General features: G+C 32.6%; 5 protein-coding genes across 5 annotated transcripts; 2 read left to right on the forward strand and 3 right to left on the reverse strand.

Moving 5' to 3' along the window:
- Positions 1 to 467: 467 nt before the first annotated feature.
- LOC113500749 (NADH dehydrogenase [ubiquinone] 1 beta subcomplex subunit 2, mitochondrial-like) lies at positions 468 to 1781 on the reverse strand. The gene is made up of 3 exons (XM_026881638.1): positions 1587 to 1781; positions 1230 to 1356; positions 468 to 642 (listed from the first exon to the last, which is right to left on the reverse strand). Exons 1-3 carry the CDS (start codon positions 1682 to 1684, stop codon positions 544 to 546), a joined length of 324 nt encoding a protein of 107 aa, XP_026737439.1. The 5' UTR covers positions 1685 to 1781; the 3' UTR covers positions 468 to 543.
- A 365-nt stretch (positions 1782 to 2146) lies between these two features.
- LOC113500748 (complex III assembly factor LYRM7) lies at positions 2147 to 3395 on the reverse strand. The gene is made up of 4 exons (XM_026881637.1): positions 3074 to 3395; positions 2827 to 2970; positions 2584 to 2665; positions 2147 to 2432 (listed from the first exon to the last, which is right to left on the reverse strand). Exons 1-4 carry the CDS (start codon positions 3092 to 3094, stop codon positions 2311 to 2313), a joined length of 369 nt encoding a protein of 122 aa, XP_026737438.1. The 5' UTR covers positions 3095 to 3395; the 3' UTR covers positions 2147 to 2310.
- Positions 3396 to 3908: 513 nt separating this feature from the next.
- LOC113500750 (major facilitator superfamily domain-containing protein 9-like) lies at positions 3909 to 6589 on the forward strand. The gene is made up of 5 exons (XM_026881639.1): positions 3909 to 4216; positions 4303 to 4434; positions 4509 to 4638; positions 4912 to 5130; positions 5325 to 6589. Exons 1-5 carry the CDS (start codon positions 4175 to 4177, stop codon positions 6029 to 6031), a joined length of 1230 nt encoding a protein of 409 aa, XP_026737440.1. The 5' UTR covers positions 3909 to 4174; the 3' UTR covers positions 6032 to 6589.
- LOC113500751 (protein PET100 homolog, mitochondrial) lies at positions 6160 to 6623 on the reverse strand. Its single transcript, XM_026881640.1, has one exon. The coding sequence runs from the start codon at positions 6508 to 6510 to the stop codon at positions 6292 to 6294; it is 219 nt and encodes a 72-aa protein (XP_026737441.1). The 5' UTR covers positions 6511 to 6623; the 3' UTR covers positions 6160 to 6291.
- A 6588-nt stretch (positions 6624 to 13211) lies between these two features.
- On the forward strand, positions 13212 to 15089 carry LOC113500700 (tRNA-specific adenosine deaminase 1-like). The gene is given in 4 exon segments (XM_026881576.1): positions 13212 to 14353; positions 14755 to 14798; positions 14801 to 14891; positions 14893 to 15089. Coding segments are annotated over 4 exon segments (1233 nt in total). The 5' UTR covers positions 13212 to 13415; the 3' UTR covers positions 15053 to 15089.
- The last annotated feature ends 649 nt before the right edge of the window (positions 15090 to 15738 follow it).

The raw sequence follows: 15738 nt of genomic DNA on the forward strand, positions 1-15738 counted from the left end.
TCTTTTAGCTTTCTTTAAGAGATTTACTTTTTTTCATCACACCAAAATGTAAACCTAAAATAAAATATAAAATTCACTATAAATTAGTGTTACTATTATTAGTGTTTAAGAAATAATGACAGGATGATAGGAGCGTGAGGGCTTGTTTCCGGTCTCACGGTAAAGGGAACCAGGGAGAGACTTAAGACTTAGATGAAATTTAATTGATATTAGGGAGGTTTTAACTGATATCTCTATCAAATCCACTATGGGACAGTTACGTAATCCACTGGGTATTTTGTTAAATTTAAGCTAAGGGTTTTAAAAGGTGGGAATTATTTTTGGCCCTTGAAACCAAACTGCTGATATTATTTAGGTGTATATTCTCATAGAAGTATATCAATTATTTAAAATTGTTATCAGACATTGCATCAGGTGACCAACCAGGATTCTACGGTAGGTATACACAAAAGGAAAATACTAAAATGTAAGACTAACAGATATTCAATAATTTTTATTTAACATCAACATAAATTAAAGGAATCTACTTGTACAATTATTTTATTATTCTTTTTTAAGGTTCCTCAATGATCCAGCAGAGTCAGGAGGTACACCCAGCTCGGCATCAGTAAAGGTGCTTGGGTCAATATACGTGAATTCACCCTGGAAAGAAACAAAAAAGTAATTGAAATTAAAGTTATATGTGAAATTGGGTTAAAAAGTAAGCTTTTCTACATGCATCCAACAAAAAGCTGGTAAATATTTTTGTCTGTGCTACATGACAAAGGGATCCTTCCTACACTTAATATAAACCTTTTCATCATTCTACACATACAGTGTAAACTTGTTCTGATTACAATTGGACTAAATCAGCTATTCATTCATGTAGCTGCTGAAAAAAAATATGAAGTTTTTGAATAGGTCATCTTGCAGAAACTGATTTTTTTTAATTGTAAAACTGTGTGAATCGAGTTTCAAGGGAAAAAAGTGTTTTTTTTTCATGCATCTCCCATGCATGAATATTTTCTTACATAAAAATACTTAAACACAATTACTTTATGAAATGTTTGAGAATTGTCGTGTATACTGTATATATTGTCTAGTTCAACTTCCAAATTTTAATAAAAACTCTAGATTCTATCCACCCAAAAAAATCTCATTTCACCCCGTTTTACCGAAACTCAATATCACCTGTTTTTTTTTAAATGAGTGGGTACTGGACTTGTTTTAAATCAAAAATATTAACATACAAAAATGTGATCCGGTTCGGAAAGACAATGGTACAAGATCCACCACCAACAGAGACCTCCAATGCCTTGAGCTAAGTAAATCGCCTTCTTCGACGGCATAGGAGGTGGCACTCGGTACGACCATACTCTGAAATGTAATGAATAATTAAAATTAGGTATATGATACAGAAATTTAAGTTTTCATTATAATACATTATCATGTATATGGGTACACTCAATAATGACGCTCATCTCGTGTTTATCTAATGATTTAAGAACAAAATCATTAAAAGCTTTAATTTGCAATTTCATATTTGTTCATTATAGGTAACCAAAATAAATGGTAAGTTCAAAGCAATGACATAACAGGCGACTTACCCATGGCCTGCGTTCCTTTTAGTTTGCTTTACGTTGTCAGCTGCATTTTTTAGAGAACGCAGTAGAACAGCCCTAGAAACTAAATTTCTAGTTAGCATTTTGACTGTAAATAATGTTGTTTCGATCAAAAATACAGCCGAAGATGTTTTGCTGAAGTATGTGAAAAGCACGGCTGATCAGCGCTCCAGTTCACGGAGACTTAACAATTTTGAGCATATCGATGATTGTAAATTGTATCAGTATGAATTACTTTTTAATATCAAAGAAACTTGCTATTTCATTTTTGGAAGTTTATACCGACTCAAATTATTTTTGTTTTAAAAAGTATGCTTATTGTCACGTATTCAAGTTAAGAAACACGGATAGTTGATAAGGATTGCTATGCTCGAATAATAATATTTAGAGTAATGGAACGTTGCCAATGTCAATTCTAGTTTTGACACATTTGACAGGTTCTTTCTTCGAGTCTGGTCTGTCTATGGTAGACCATAGACAGTTAAACTCAGGCAGTGGCTCCGACGCCGACGCGACGGCTCAAAGTTTAAATAAAATCATATTAATTATAATTTATATAAACTTTATTTAGTCTCATTAATAGCTTTTTAACATTCAAAAAACTTATTTCTAAAACTATAGCTCAACAAGACTAGAAACTACTCATTTACAACTATGATTAATTTAATGAATATTTGCTCTTTATTATGATTCCATTTCCCTACAAAATCTATTTCTTCAGGGCTTGATCTTGACAACAGGGTCTGTTTGCAACTGTACCATCATCTAGTACAGCATTGTCATCATAAGGTATGTTATCAAATTTCACTGTATCCTCAGTTATTTTTGCCTCTGAAAAATTAAAAAAAATAGACATTAAGTAAAATTTTATTGTACAACTAATAATTACTGTATAATAAAAAAAAATAACCATTTAAAAGAAAGGTTTCTTTCTAAAGGGAAAACAAGACAAATTCAAAAGTTAATATAAGTGATGCCATACCAAAAACTCCGGGCTGAACTTCTTTAGCTTGAATGACCTGTGTTCTAAGTTCAGTGACCACATCCTCACCCAATTTGATCATCTGAAATGTATTTTTTTATTATGTTTTGACATCTAAGCATATAGTTTATGATTAAGAGTTTTGAATTTAATTGAATTGTAATTCTAGCAAAGAAATAATCTATTATTAAGAAAATGCACTAAATCAATCTTAATGCATGAAAACAATAAAGTTAAACTTACTGTCTTTATTGCATCTTCATTAGACACATGTTTGTTTTTTTGAAATTCTTCATTTATCCTTAACCTACCGGCTGTAAGTGCTCTCTCATCCCCAGCAAATACCTTCATCCGAGTTCTATGTAATCTTTTGAACGTCTTTAAAACCTGAAAGTTTCGTCAAATAGTGTTACTCAAATAGTTCATAAAATGTGAAAATTTAAGTTTTTACTTGATTGCGGCACATTCTTCTAACAATGAATATACTTACTTGGGACCTTAAACTACTCATCTTCTAGCACTTAGGTATTGCGACTTTAGACAAATAACTGCTATATTTATATATTTTCTTCAAACTTCTACTTGCTCTCTATGACTGGACAATTGTTTAGTTAGCTGCTATTACGTACATACACAAGACAGGTAAATTGGAATAAAAAAATTCTTAACACAATAACTTAAAATGACACAGAATACTAATAACCTATAAAATGGTCACTACTAATTTAAATCCAAAAATTATTGTGATATTTATTTGAGAGCCCAGATAATTTTCAATCTCGAAAAAAACCTGTCAAGTGTCATCCGTAGTGTCAGTTCTTTTTTTTTTCAGTGGTTTAGCTAAATGTCTTTGACATCGACGACCTCCGTGGTCGAGTGGCGCACGCACCGGTTTCAAGGTGTCGCTAGCTCTGAGGTCCCGGGTTCGATCCCCGGCCGGGTCAATGTAAAAATTCACATTTCTACATTGTCTCGGGTCTGGGTGTTTGTGGTACCTTCGTTGTATCTGAATTCCATAACACAAGTGCTTTAGCAACTTACTTTGGGTTCAGAACAATGTATGTGATGTTGTCCGCATTTATTTATTTATTATTTATTTATCAGGGTTTTGCATTTTGTAAATAATATTATTTATTATTATGCGTGTTTTCAGAAGCCATCATTATATCAAAATCTATACAATCTATTCAAATTTTTGGTCTAATTAATTCAGTATCAGAATTCCTGATCTTTTAATCTTGGAATGGCCAATCTGCACTTTTGCCAATGCCGCCATTTCAAAAAATAATTGACTTGCTTCATGCTCTGTGTTCATGCCTTTCTCTAAAAACACTATGAAATGTCAAATAATGAAGTAATAACAATGATATCAATGATATGACACATCATAATAATTTAACTTTCAGCACGCACGCAATTCGGTCGGTACTCTAATATTTTTAAGAGCACGGCGATAAGATAAATTTACTGACATGAAGATTAACTGAAAATTATACGCTCTTTTAGTTGTCTTAGTATTTCGAAGATTTTTGTGCATTTTACTCGTTTTTAAAGTATGTTCCTAGTGATTTTAAGCTAATAAGAAAACAATATGTCGTTTTCTATTTACGTTCTACAAGTGGTCGCATTTGTGGTGAGTTTCAGGAGCACCATAATCGAATATTTTTTTTTTGAAATGAGTTGGCTTAGATAATTTAATAAGTATTTTTGTCGTTTTAGGACCTATTAGCAGTTGGTCTTATAGTACCACTAGTATCTGGCCATGTAAGAAATCTGGGAGGCAGTCATTTATATGTTGGCCTTTTAGGTTCCATTTATGCTGGATTTCAGCTGGTTTCAGGGCCCATTATAGTAAGTACAAATTATTAATATTCTCTTTATACTTAAAGGTTAATGTATCAATATGTAACAAATAATATTTTCAGGGCAGTTTGAGTGATCTTAAGGGCCGGAAATCAATTATGATATTGACTCAACTGATATGTGCTGTTGCATACACTGTGCTTGGACTTACTAACTCAATACTCATAATTTTATTGATGAGAGCAGTATTAGGTAGATAATCAAACTTATTTACATACATACTTTACACTTTTCATTTCTCATTAAAAACTTTAATGAAGTATAAATCCATTATAATTTATTTTACTGTTGGAAAAACTATAAAATACTTATGTGAGTATCTAATATTAACTAAACTACCATAAAATAAGACTTATTTTTGTTGGTTTATAAGATATTTGGCATATATTTCTTAAGTCATTAAACTCAGCCATAATGACAAGCCCATAATTTAATATCTATTTCGAGCAAATAAATTATTTTCAGGACTCTTTAAGCAAACTCAGATGTTATCAAAGGCTTTAGTGCCAGACTATGAGAAAGATGAAAAGAAGCAGGGGGACATCTATGGAAAGATGGCTGCCATCTCAGGAGTTGGTATCACGCTGGGCCCTATTATTGGAGGCCACATAGCAGAAGATAATCCAGAAAATGGATTTCTACTAATTGCCATAGTTGTTGGAATATTTTTTGCCATCAATTCTAGTAAGTTGTTTTTCAAAGATATTTTAGATTGTGTTATCAATAAGTTGGGCCTTGAATGTTTTGTATAATCAATTCATTTTTAGTTAATCATTGATTCTAATTATGTAGTTTAGAAGTTGCTTAATCATTCAATGTAATGTATCATGTGAAATTATTTACTTAGTCATGTGATGGTAACAAAGTTTTTTTTTCAGGTATTGTATATTTTTTACCAAACTGTGATAATAAGAAGCAATCTAAAAGTAATTCCAAGGCCAAAGTTGTTCCTAAGAGTATATTACAATCGGCATATGGAAGCATCCGCCAATCAATTGTGGAGTTATATTACATAGAATGGTCGATATACTGGGACATTTTCTTTTTCAAAGCTTTAATTGGATTTGCAATGGGTGTTTACTATTCAAACTACTCACTTTATTTGAAATCTGTATATGATCTATCTCCCAAGTATATTGGTTATGTAATAGCTTTTCAAGGAGTTATAGGTTCAATATGCAGTTTTTTCATTGGTTTTATCAATAACTTTTATATCCATGATAAAGATTACAGCATACGAAACTTCCATGTGTTTTTAGTAATAAGCATATCATTATTTGGATTACTAATGTCATTTAATGTTTATATTTATACTCTTTGGTTAATACCGTTAGCTGTAAGTAATGCTGTTGGTAGGTTAGTTACATTAGAAATGGTTTTAAAAAGAAGTCATGGGGATCATAGAGGTACATTAATAGGAGCCTCAAATAGTATGAGATCCCTGACAGGAGTAGTTTCTCCTATGGTTTCAGGATTCATTGGAGAGTATTATGGTGTATCATATGTAATATATGCATCCTTGTTATCAACTTTGTTAGGTGTTGTATTAAGTTACAGAAATAAAATTAAGTTAAAGGCTGATTAAATTTATGTTTTAGTATTGTTAAATGTTTGTAAATAAATATATTGAGTGATGGGATGTTACTTTTTCTTAATCTTACCTTATTCACCTCCCAAATAACCTTAACCTTAAAGTTAACAATAAAAACACAATTTTTCCTATGAAAAATTACATTTAATTAGGAAAATACTAACCATTACAAATTAACATAATAAAATAGACAGTTTATGTACATGTCGTCCAACATTCGAATGTAACTACTCATGAAACACATCACTTGACACTCATTCTTTATCGAGGGCTTCAATTTGCTTTTTTCTCATGTCTTTGATGAGCTGCTGTATAGCTTCTCTATCTTTCATGTTCTCCGGTGGAAATATTTGGCGCTTAGTGTTAGTTACCCACTCTTCAAAATAAGTTGGCTGATTGAAATAAAAGAACAGTCCTACCGGAAAAGATGTGTACATAGCCATCCGTCCAACCTCTAATTTCCAGTTGCCCATGTCTCTAGATCTTAATTTAAAGAATAACTCTTAAAATCTGCTTCTATAAGGAAAATGCAAGGAATCTAAAAATGCAAAACGATCCGTGCTTTTGTTTGAGGTTGGACCGTCAGTGTAATGTCAAACATGACATTTTATTCAGTCACTTGTCAGTGTCGACCAAAGAGTCAAAGATACAGAGCATCCACGAAAGATATTTATTTACTTTAAAAAACAGGAACATTCAATTGTATAAATAAATTTTAATAAAGTAATATAAAATCGAAGACAGCTCTTTTCGCAATCCATACAGTTTTATTACTGTTAACAGGTCGACAAAATTGTATGTACTGCTAAAAGCTAAAACCAAATTGGTATTTTCCAAAATGCAGTTATAATTTCCAGTTTCTCTAATAAAAAAAATCATTTTAATTAATCAGTCTTTCAAATGACTTCCAAAAACTCTAAAATGATGTTATTTATGCTTAAAAATTAAAAGAGATTTTATTTTGTAAATTTTAAGAAAAAACAAATAATCATACACTCTCATCCTACTACTTATTACTTGTCTTATCATTGCAGTCTATCCAAACAAGTTTAATTACGAATTCTATTTCTTAACTTTAATAAATACCTATTTTATGAAGCTTAGATAGTTAACGCTCTATTATTCTTATTTCATTTAGCACACAGGTAGTTAAGTTATCGTTCACACGTAATATTAAATACTTTCTCACAAAGTATACAGTTATCTAATAGTTGTATAGAAACATCAAAATATGATGATAACGATGTAGGTACTACATAAGTGGCCACTACCTACCTAGTTATTACAAACAATTAATCATGCATAGAAAGGTATTTTTCAAAGCTGTTTCGATATCAATAAAGTCGACCACCCAAGTTTATTACGTTGTAGTGAATTTATTACAGGCACGCTATGGCATCGCCGCGCGCCGCAGCGCTGGTCGCATTACAGTAGTTGAAGAAATTGCCTTCATTGTAATAAGCTCCCAACAATTGTACCCTATCAACTATTTATATAGCATTCTCAAGTTCGGGCTATTTACACAGTTCTTTTTATTAGAAATTCTAATTTCTAAAGTAAAGTAAAGTTTTGAGAAGTCTTTATACGTCACAAACCCCTAAGGTGAGTTCCTTTAAAATTCATAGCAGTTTATCTTTATCAATAGGTACAATATATTGTCTAGATAGAGGAAAAAATACGTTAGGCGTCTAAAAAGTTGATGTTGATGTTGATGTATCGAACGGACTAATAATATTTTTACTTTGAATGCTCAGTCATCATTCATTGAATTCAATTTTGTGAAAAAAAAAACTGTTGCAATAGGATTTTTTTTAAGTTCTTTTTTTACGTTTCTACTTAAGAAGTTATCCAAAAATATCCTTAAAAAAATGCTGAGTGATGCAGAATTTTTGACTCTTGGAACTCCTGGGTTCATTACAAAGAACCGTTAAAACTGCGACGCAGGCTATAAAGATGTCCTTGCTAGCAGGAGAATTAATTGATCTCTGGACGGCCAGCTCCACCGGCTTTGCGGACACAAGGCTCGATCGAAGTCGTGTTAGCTACGCTCGTAAATTGTCATATTAAGTGGCGCTTAATTTATGTACAAATCGGCTTACAAGTGTTGGTTTTGCATTAAGACATTATTGCCTATGAAATTGAGCTATACGTTAGGTTTGCTTACTGTTTATAGTAATGTGGGTACCTACTTATTTTATGTCCTTGATTGTGTGCTGTGAAAAGGCGTTCAAGATTACCTACACAAACGTGCTTTAAACAATGTTTATGCTGGCATCAGTGCTTCCGTCTCACGCAATACTTGTTCAAGGAATCGGGCGGTCCGTATCGGATGGTGTAGGGCGAGGTTCGCGATTATTCCGTACGATATGAGCTGTCTACGCGGCAGGAACAACATGGCAACTGTAATAACATTTGAAATAGTGTACCGAGGAGCGCATTACGGCTGGTGTATTACCTATCAGATGCCGTGCGGGCCGGAACGTGCCGCGTGCTAATGTGGACCCGGCACGATTCTGATTTGTTATCTGCAGTATTGAAACCGAAATGTTCCTCTGGTAGTAAGTGCTTTTATATTTGTATTAAGATTAGCTTGTTGATTAATGTAGCTTATTGTTTACCCTATACTTAGTACTTATATTATGTAATGGTAACCCAGCCCGACTTCTTTTAAAAAATGTTCATTATAAAAGCAGGTCTACTTCCTATTTGCATTTTTATTTTGTAGAGCCAGTACTGGATCCGGAGTAGTTTGGGATAATCAAGACAAATATCCTAATGCTTTAAAATCGAGAAAGAAACTGTAAAGCTAGAACATTGATGACAATCGTAGACACTTAGGTTGTGTAAGCTTCCATAAACCATTTTCAGGTTTCAGGTTTCATAAATATTTAATAGATTTTCAGCACTAATTTCGAAGTGTTCTAGCCTCTGTATCTGCAAGTCAATATTTTTTTTTAAATACTTCATACTTCTTGCGTTAGTATTTCATCATGCGTAATATTCAATAATAATATCGGGTTTTGGATACTAATAATCGTTTGCTTACTACCTAACTTATCTCTACATTTAAAAAAAGAAATAGGCGGCAAGTGGCACTGACATCACTTTTTAAGAACAATAATTAGCTCACCCCTCACAGACAAAATTGACATAACTAACGAATTTTAATATAAATTTACAAAAAATACAGGAAATATATAACATGAACTTTAGTTAAGTTCTAATAATTTACTATTGTTTTCCACGGCTTTGTCTGTCTCCCATAACGAAGTCAAATAAAAGCTAGACTATTTGTAAATCCATGGTGTCAGCTACCTACAAGCCATATTTCATTAAAATCGGTTTACCCTTTTAGGGCGAGTAGAGGTAACAAACATACACACATTTTCATACTTTCGAATTCTGAATAATTGTGTGATATAAACTTAAACTTCGCGTTTTCACTAAGTAGTACAAACGGTAGTTATTAAACGTTCAAATCTATAAGTGGTTATCAAAACGATTAGTTCCTAAACGCAACAAAACGGAAGAGAACGGCGTGAAATTACGTAACTGTGTTTGTTTTAAAAGTTTGTATAGAATGTTCACCTAACGAATGCTACGAACCATTTAAGGATGGGTATGATTAGGGAGGTCGCTACGTAATAGTGACTCTGTGTAGAGAGACAGCCGTTGGTTTCTCGAGCGCAAAAAGTAGGCAACAGAAACTCAGGCGAGTAAGAGTGGCGACAGTATAATTATGACCGTTTGTCATAAAAAATCCAACTAAAAGGATACAGGGATAGTGGAACTACCATACAGAAAAATGCGACTGAGGGAGGAGATGAAAATTGAACAAAATTTACGATTTTTGACTGGTAATCAGAGCATTGCATGCATGACTATCGTAAGTTAGAATTGCTTTTGTTTCGATGCATAAGCGCGACTTTAACGGTTCAGCAACGTCGCTGTATCAATAAACTCGCAACTCTACCTTCAAATCTCGTAATAACGCAGTTTAAGATTGTCGGATATGAAATATGATAATTTAAGTAATTGTTCTTTTATTAATTAAAACAGTATTTATATCATTTAATTATTAATTTATTTATTTGTAGCGCACAATTTTATTATTAGAAAAACAAAATATTAAAATCCGATTAGCACTACTGAAGACAAACTGGGAATATGCAAATCGACGCAATATGTAGTTTGGGTAGCTGACAACAAGTACCACTGGTATTATATAAATGTTATTACCTACTATGGATTTACCCTTATATTAAATTACGTGTGGTCATTGTCACGAATTTCGATACGCAATCGTGTCTCGTACTTACTTGTCATCTGTATTTTATGTTTTAAAATACTTTTACGGCTCACTTACACCGTACGCGTTATATTTATTCGTGTTACGAAATATATCGACCAGTAATCGATTCACAATAAAATATTTCTACGTTTTTATTGCAGGGCAGAACCGCGAGATGTGCGCAGCGGGGATCCATGTTGATTCAAAACGAATTCAATTTGTACCGTTGCATAATTTTGGGAAACTAAATAATTCATGTTACATTTTGAATGACGACCACGAATAACATCGGAGATGTTAGATAAAAGTGCCCAAATATTGTGTAACAGCCGACGGAACGACCTTGTACTGTTGTTTGCAATCAATATTTTGGTGTCGGAAACACATTCTTAGGCCATATTTTAGTTTTTCAACGTTTATGACCTCATATCACTGCATAGTTTTAAATTATTGAATGTTATAATTATTGATATAACTTTTGGATTCTCAGGTATTCTTCTACGGTGCTATTTATCTCGTCGTTTATTTTAGTTTTATCGATGAATACCCACATCTTATCGCAGAAGGTCGTTAATAAAACATGTTGTTTATTCATGAATTTATTGAAACATTTCCGTTTGTCAGGAATTTTATATTGTTTGTACTAACAGTACTGCTTATCGTTAGAACCTAGGTACCTACCTCAACTATTAATTCAAATTCTTCTTGTGTTTCGCCTATTCCCAAGTTACGCTGGAGTCTGCTTCAAATTACAGTAGATTAATAGTAATGACAACGAAAGCAATATTTAAGTAAAATATGAGTACGGAAATAACAGATCAGATGAAGTAATAAAACAAACAAACAACAACGCAAGTTGCAGAAATCTCTAGGAAATGATCATTCAGTCTTTGTTTCCTTTCCTTTCACTGCCCAGTGCTTGCGGCTGTTTTGATTTTAACACCTGATTTTATTTTTATAGACCAAAAATATGGACAATAAAATACTGATGTTTTATTAAACTCTAGGTGCGAACGTAATTAGGAAGATATTAAATCACGACACTTATACACTTCCTTATAAAAGAAAAAAGGAGATCTGTTTAACATTCGTACAACATACAAAACAATAATTTTATAAGAGCACTTAGTCCAGGGTACACAGCCGCAGCTTGCGAACAAAAACAGGAAGCTGGACTAATATAATTTGACCAGAGACCTGTGTTTAAGGACTTCGGTAATGAGCTATAATGCACCACTGGGAAGTTTTAATTCACAGCCATTTCAAGCCTCATTTGCCTTACTAGTTGTTAACAATTCCAAACTGGCTTTTTTCAAAGCGAAGCATAATGCGTTAACTGGCGAGATGCTAACTTTATAAGCATTTTAATGGGATCGCCACAACATAATTTAAAAAATGCCGAAAATGTAATTAGGTACATCGTCGAGAAGTCTATAGATATACTGAGACTGCTTCCTTTGGAAGCGAATCTTACCTACCATCACTTAACGATTGCAGTACCTACCTGTTAATATTTATAAATTAATTGTTACCTCAAATGTAACGGCTGTAGGTAAAACTCTTTACGAGTTTAAAACAGTTAACGAATGTACTACAGGTCGATAAAGAGTAACATATTTCATTATTTATTTAATTAAAAACGTCCATTCATCATACACTTTTACATGAAAATCTGACATCTCTTACTTTCCAACCAAATGCCAGAAAATAAAGCTTTATTGAATAAATAAAATGACCTCCTTTCTTTAAGTCAACATCCTGTATGTTTATTATGCAAAACCATTTCTTATTTCGAAACAACAATATCGATCGCTGAAGAATGGAAAGTCATTATATTGGACGATTTGATAGCTGTTAAATCTAACACGCTAAAGGGAGCTCTTTCATATTCAAATTGGTCATGAGATCGGCTGCGTCATCTCGTTTTATAATGAGGTGTGGAATGACAAACTACCCTCTTTCATCACCGCCCACAAATAGTCAATATAATGAACACTGTGAACGTTAATATCCGTACCCGGCACCTTGTGATAAATGTAGATAGGTAAGTATGAGCAATACCACAGATATTATAAGAAGAGCAATAGGAACTTACATATTGATTTTATCAAACACTTTTGCGCCGAAGCTCACGATTTAACATTGTGGCAATAACTTGTAATTTGAATATCGATACCGAGAAAAAAACTTGTTCTTTTTGTAGTCAGGTATCCACAAATGAATAAGAAGGTTAAATTCCTCAAAATCAGACTGATAGAGCAGAAACGAAGTTAGATAATTTTCAATGGACCTTCCATAATTTTAAAACATTAGACATGATAAATTTGTATCGGGATCAAATAAAACTAATTTTACGGAGGTAAGCACTCAGTCGTTGCTGTCTTTGTCATATTAAATTTTGGGGGATATCTCATCGTCTACTTACGCTTTGAGACTTCTACCAGGAAAGTGTGTGTGTTTCTGTTATCCCTCATACTGAATGAAGCCAGCATTTTCTGTAATGAGATCCAGCTTTCCTAAACCGAAAAGTATATTTAGGTAATTTAAATGTATAGTTATCATTCAAATACTTTGTTAACCACACAGTCGATGGTACTTATAATGAAATACAATTAACGGTTCAAACGTTTCAATATTCATAAAATACTTGAGTTTTTAAATATCTGCAACGCGAAAGAAATGTACGTAAACGTTCCATTTCACACTTTTTCTCTGATCGATCGATCGATAGTTAAAATTTGAAATAAAAAAAGTTATTTTTTTACTGAAAAGTAAAACTTTAATCTGATCCTGGGTTTAAATCTATTTACATGACCTAAAAAGAGACTAGACAGTATAATGAGAGCCTCATCAAGTAAATGCTTTGAAAGGAACGTTAACGCTGTCAATTAGGTATATTTGACAAATTGACATGACTCTATTTATTTACAAAATAAACTTAATTTACAGTGTTTATAACTCCTATTCAGTAATTGTTTGATTAAATGTGTGGTCTAGTTGCTTAAAATATCTTACTCATAGTAAATATTTATGTCTAATTAGAGAAAATGATGTAAATCCACAATAATATGTTATACATATATCCTCATGTCAAATATGTCTAACCTTAGCGAGACTTTAATAGACAAAATTGTGGAAAGCTGCTTCGAAGTGTACTATGACTTACCGAAGAATGGAAAACCTGTTGAGAAGGAATGGACAGTGTTATCGTGTATTATTATGTACAACAAATATATGAAAACGCTTGAAGTCGCATCTTTAGGCACTGGTTCGAAATGTATCGGTGCTACGAAGATGTCTCCGACTGGAGTCATACTCAACGACAGCCATGCAGAAGTATTTGCTCGACGCGGTTTCTTGCTGTATTTGTATCACAATATTGACAGGGCTTTAAAACATGAACCCTCTATATTTAGAAATTGTGATGGCCACTTAAAGTTATATGATGGCATTGAGTTTATATTCTATTCGTCCCAACTGCCTTGTGGAGACGCTTCTATTATTCGCGGTGGAGAGGAAGATTATGGTGATGTACTAAAACCAGAGAAGCGCAAAGCTGATGATGAAACTTGTGATATTGATGTGAAAAAACAGAAAACAGACAATGGTGTCCATAGAACAGGAGCCAAGTGTCTGCCTCATTGTGAGCAAGATCCAAAAGATCCAGAAATTGTTGACCAACTTCTTGGTCAAGTAAGAACCAAGCCTGGAAAGGGCGATAAGACCTTGTCAGTCTCATGCAGTGATAAAATAGCAAAATGGATACATTTAGGTATCCAAGGCAGTTTGATAGATATGCTTTGTGAACCAATATATATAAAATATTTTATCTTTGGAAATGGGGTTCCTTACTCTGAACAGTCATTAAAAAGAGCCTTCTTGAATAGAGCAGAATGCTCGTCATTGAAATTGGATATTGTTCCAGAGTTCTATCAAACATCTTTGGTGTTCCCTCATGTCTGCTCTGATGAAAATGTACGGCCGGCTCCAGGGAGTATAATATGGAGCAGAACAAATACCCACCAGTAAGTTATGTACATAATAAATGTATATTGTGTTTATGTTGTGATTTAATTACTCAAACAAATTAAATTCTATGAGCAATGGCTACAACTTGATTGACAATATTTTAGCAACATTATGGTGCATTTAATTAGACTATTTCATTTATTTATTTGATTCACTATGGAAGACTAACAGCTAATGACAATTAGAAAAAATGCAGAAAATCAAGAAAAACCAATTACAGGTTTTCACTTTTATAAATGTTTTAGCTACTATTTTGCAAGCTTTTTATGTGTGAGGACACACAAATAACATGAGCAATCTTCTTAATTTATTCCTCTTGATTATTTTTATACTTTCACTCTATCAGTGAATATATGTGATACAACAAATAGATTACTTAATTTATTATATCTTCCAGGTTTGAAGTTGCAGTGCAAGGGAAAAAGTTAGGAGCCACCAAAAAAATGCATTGTTACCAAGAAGTAGTTTATGTATAAGTAAATACAAACTTTACAAGAAGTTTTTACAGATATTAAATAAAAATGAGGTTCTCAAAAAAAATATGTGGCGAAGAGAATATTGAGTGTATACCTTATAATAAAATGAAGAGAAAATCTACAAGATACATAGCAAAATGGTCTAAAATTAAGGAGAAGTTTTTTAAAACATGGACAATCAAACCAGACATGTGGGGATTCTGTGTAAATATGACATAAATATTAAGTTATAATCTTTGATTTCAATACAAAGTAAGTTTTACCTTACTATTTGTCTTTTATTTTCTTTTATATAGTATTCTCTTCTCACACACATGCACTTTGAAATCACCATTTTGATCCTTATCAATCATTTGTGCTGGAGTTCATTTGCTTCAAAACAAAGAGGTTTGTATAAAAAGTCTTTATTAACTTAAAATAATTGTACCTGATATTTGTTAGGAGATAGAGCATTATATTATTAGATGAACAAAATTAATAGCCATTTGGGAGATCAAATTGTCGCTAATCCTATTTACTTTCGATCAAACTTACGAGAATTTTTATTTACTGTTTATGTATTCAGGTAAACTAGGTTCCTACCGTCAACCATTACCTTAAATATCTGCTAATTATACCTGCCAAGACTGTTCTCTCTGAATAAGCGTTAAGTCATTAGTATCTCGCATTGTTGACGTTTATAAATTATGATGAATTTAATTTCATTGAGTGTTGAAATATAGGTGCTAGTGCTAACCTACTTATTGCGGTTGCTATGTATATTATGAGGTTAATTATTTTAAATGTCTGACGTTTTAATGATGGTTGTATAAAATGCGAGATAATAGAACTTAATCTCTTGCTTGCTTTGCGGTTTGGACAGTGTATTTTATTTTAGTAGCCATCTTTTTTAACTAAATTCCTCT

This window comes from Trichoplusia ni, chromosome 14, assembly GCF_003590095.1.
Source record: "Trichoplusia ni isolate ovarian cell line Hi5 chromosome 14, tn1, whole genome shotgun sequence".
NCBI lineage: Eukaryota > Metazoa > Arthropoda > Insecta > Lepidoptera > Noctuidae > Trichoplusia > Trichoplusia ni.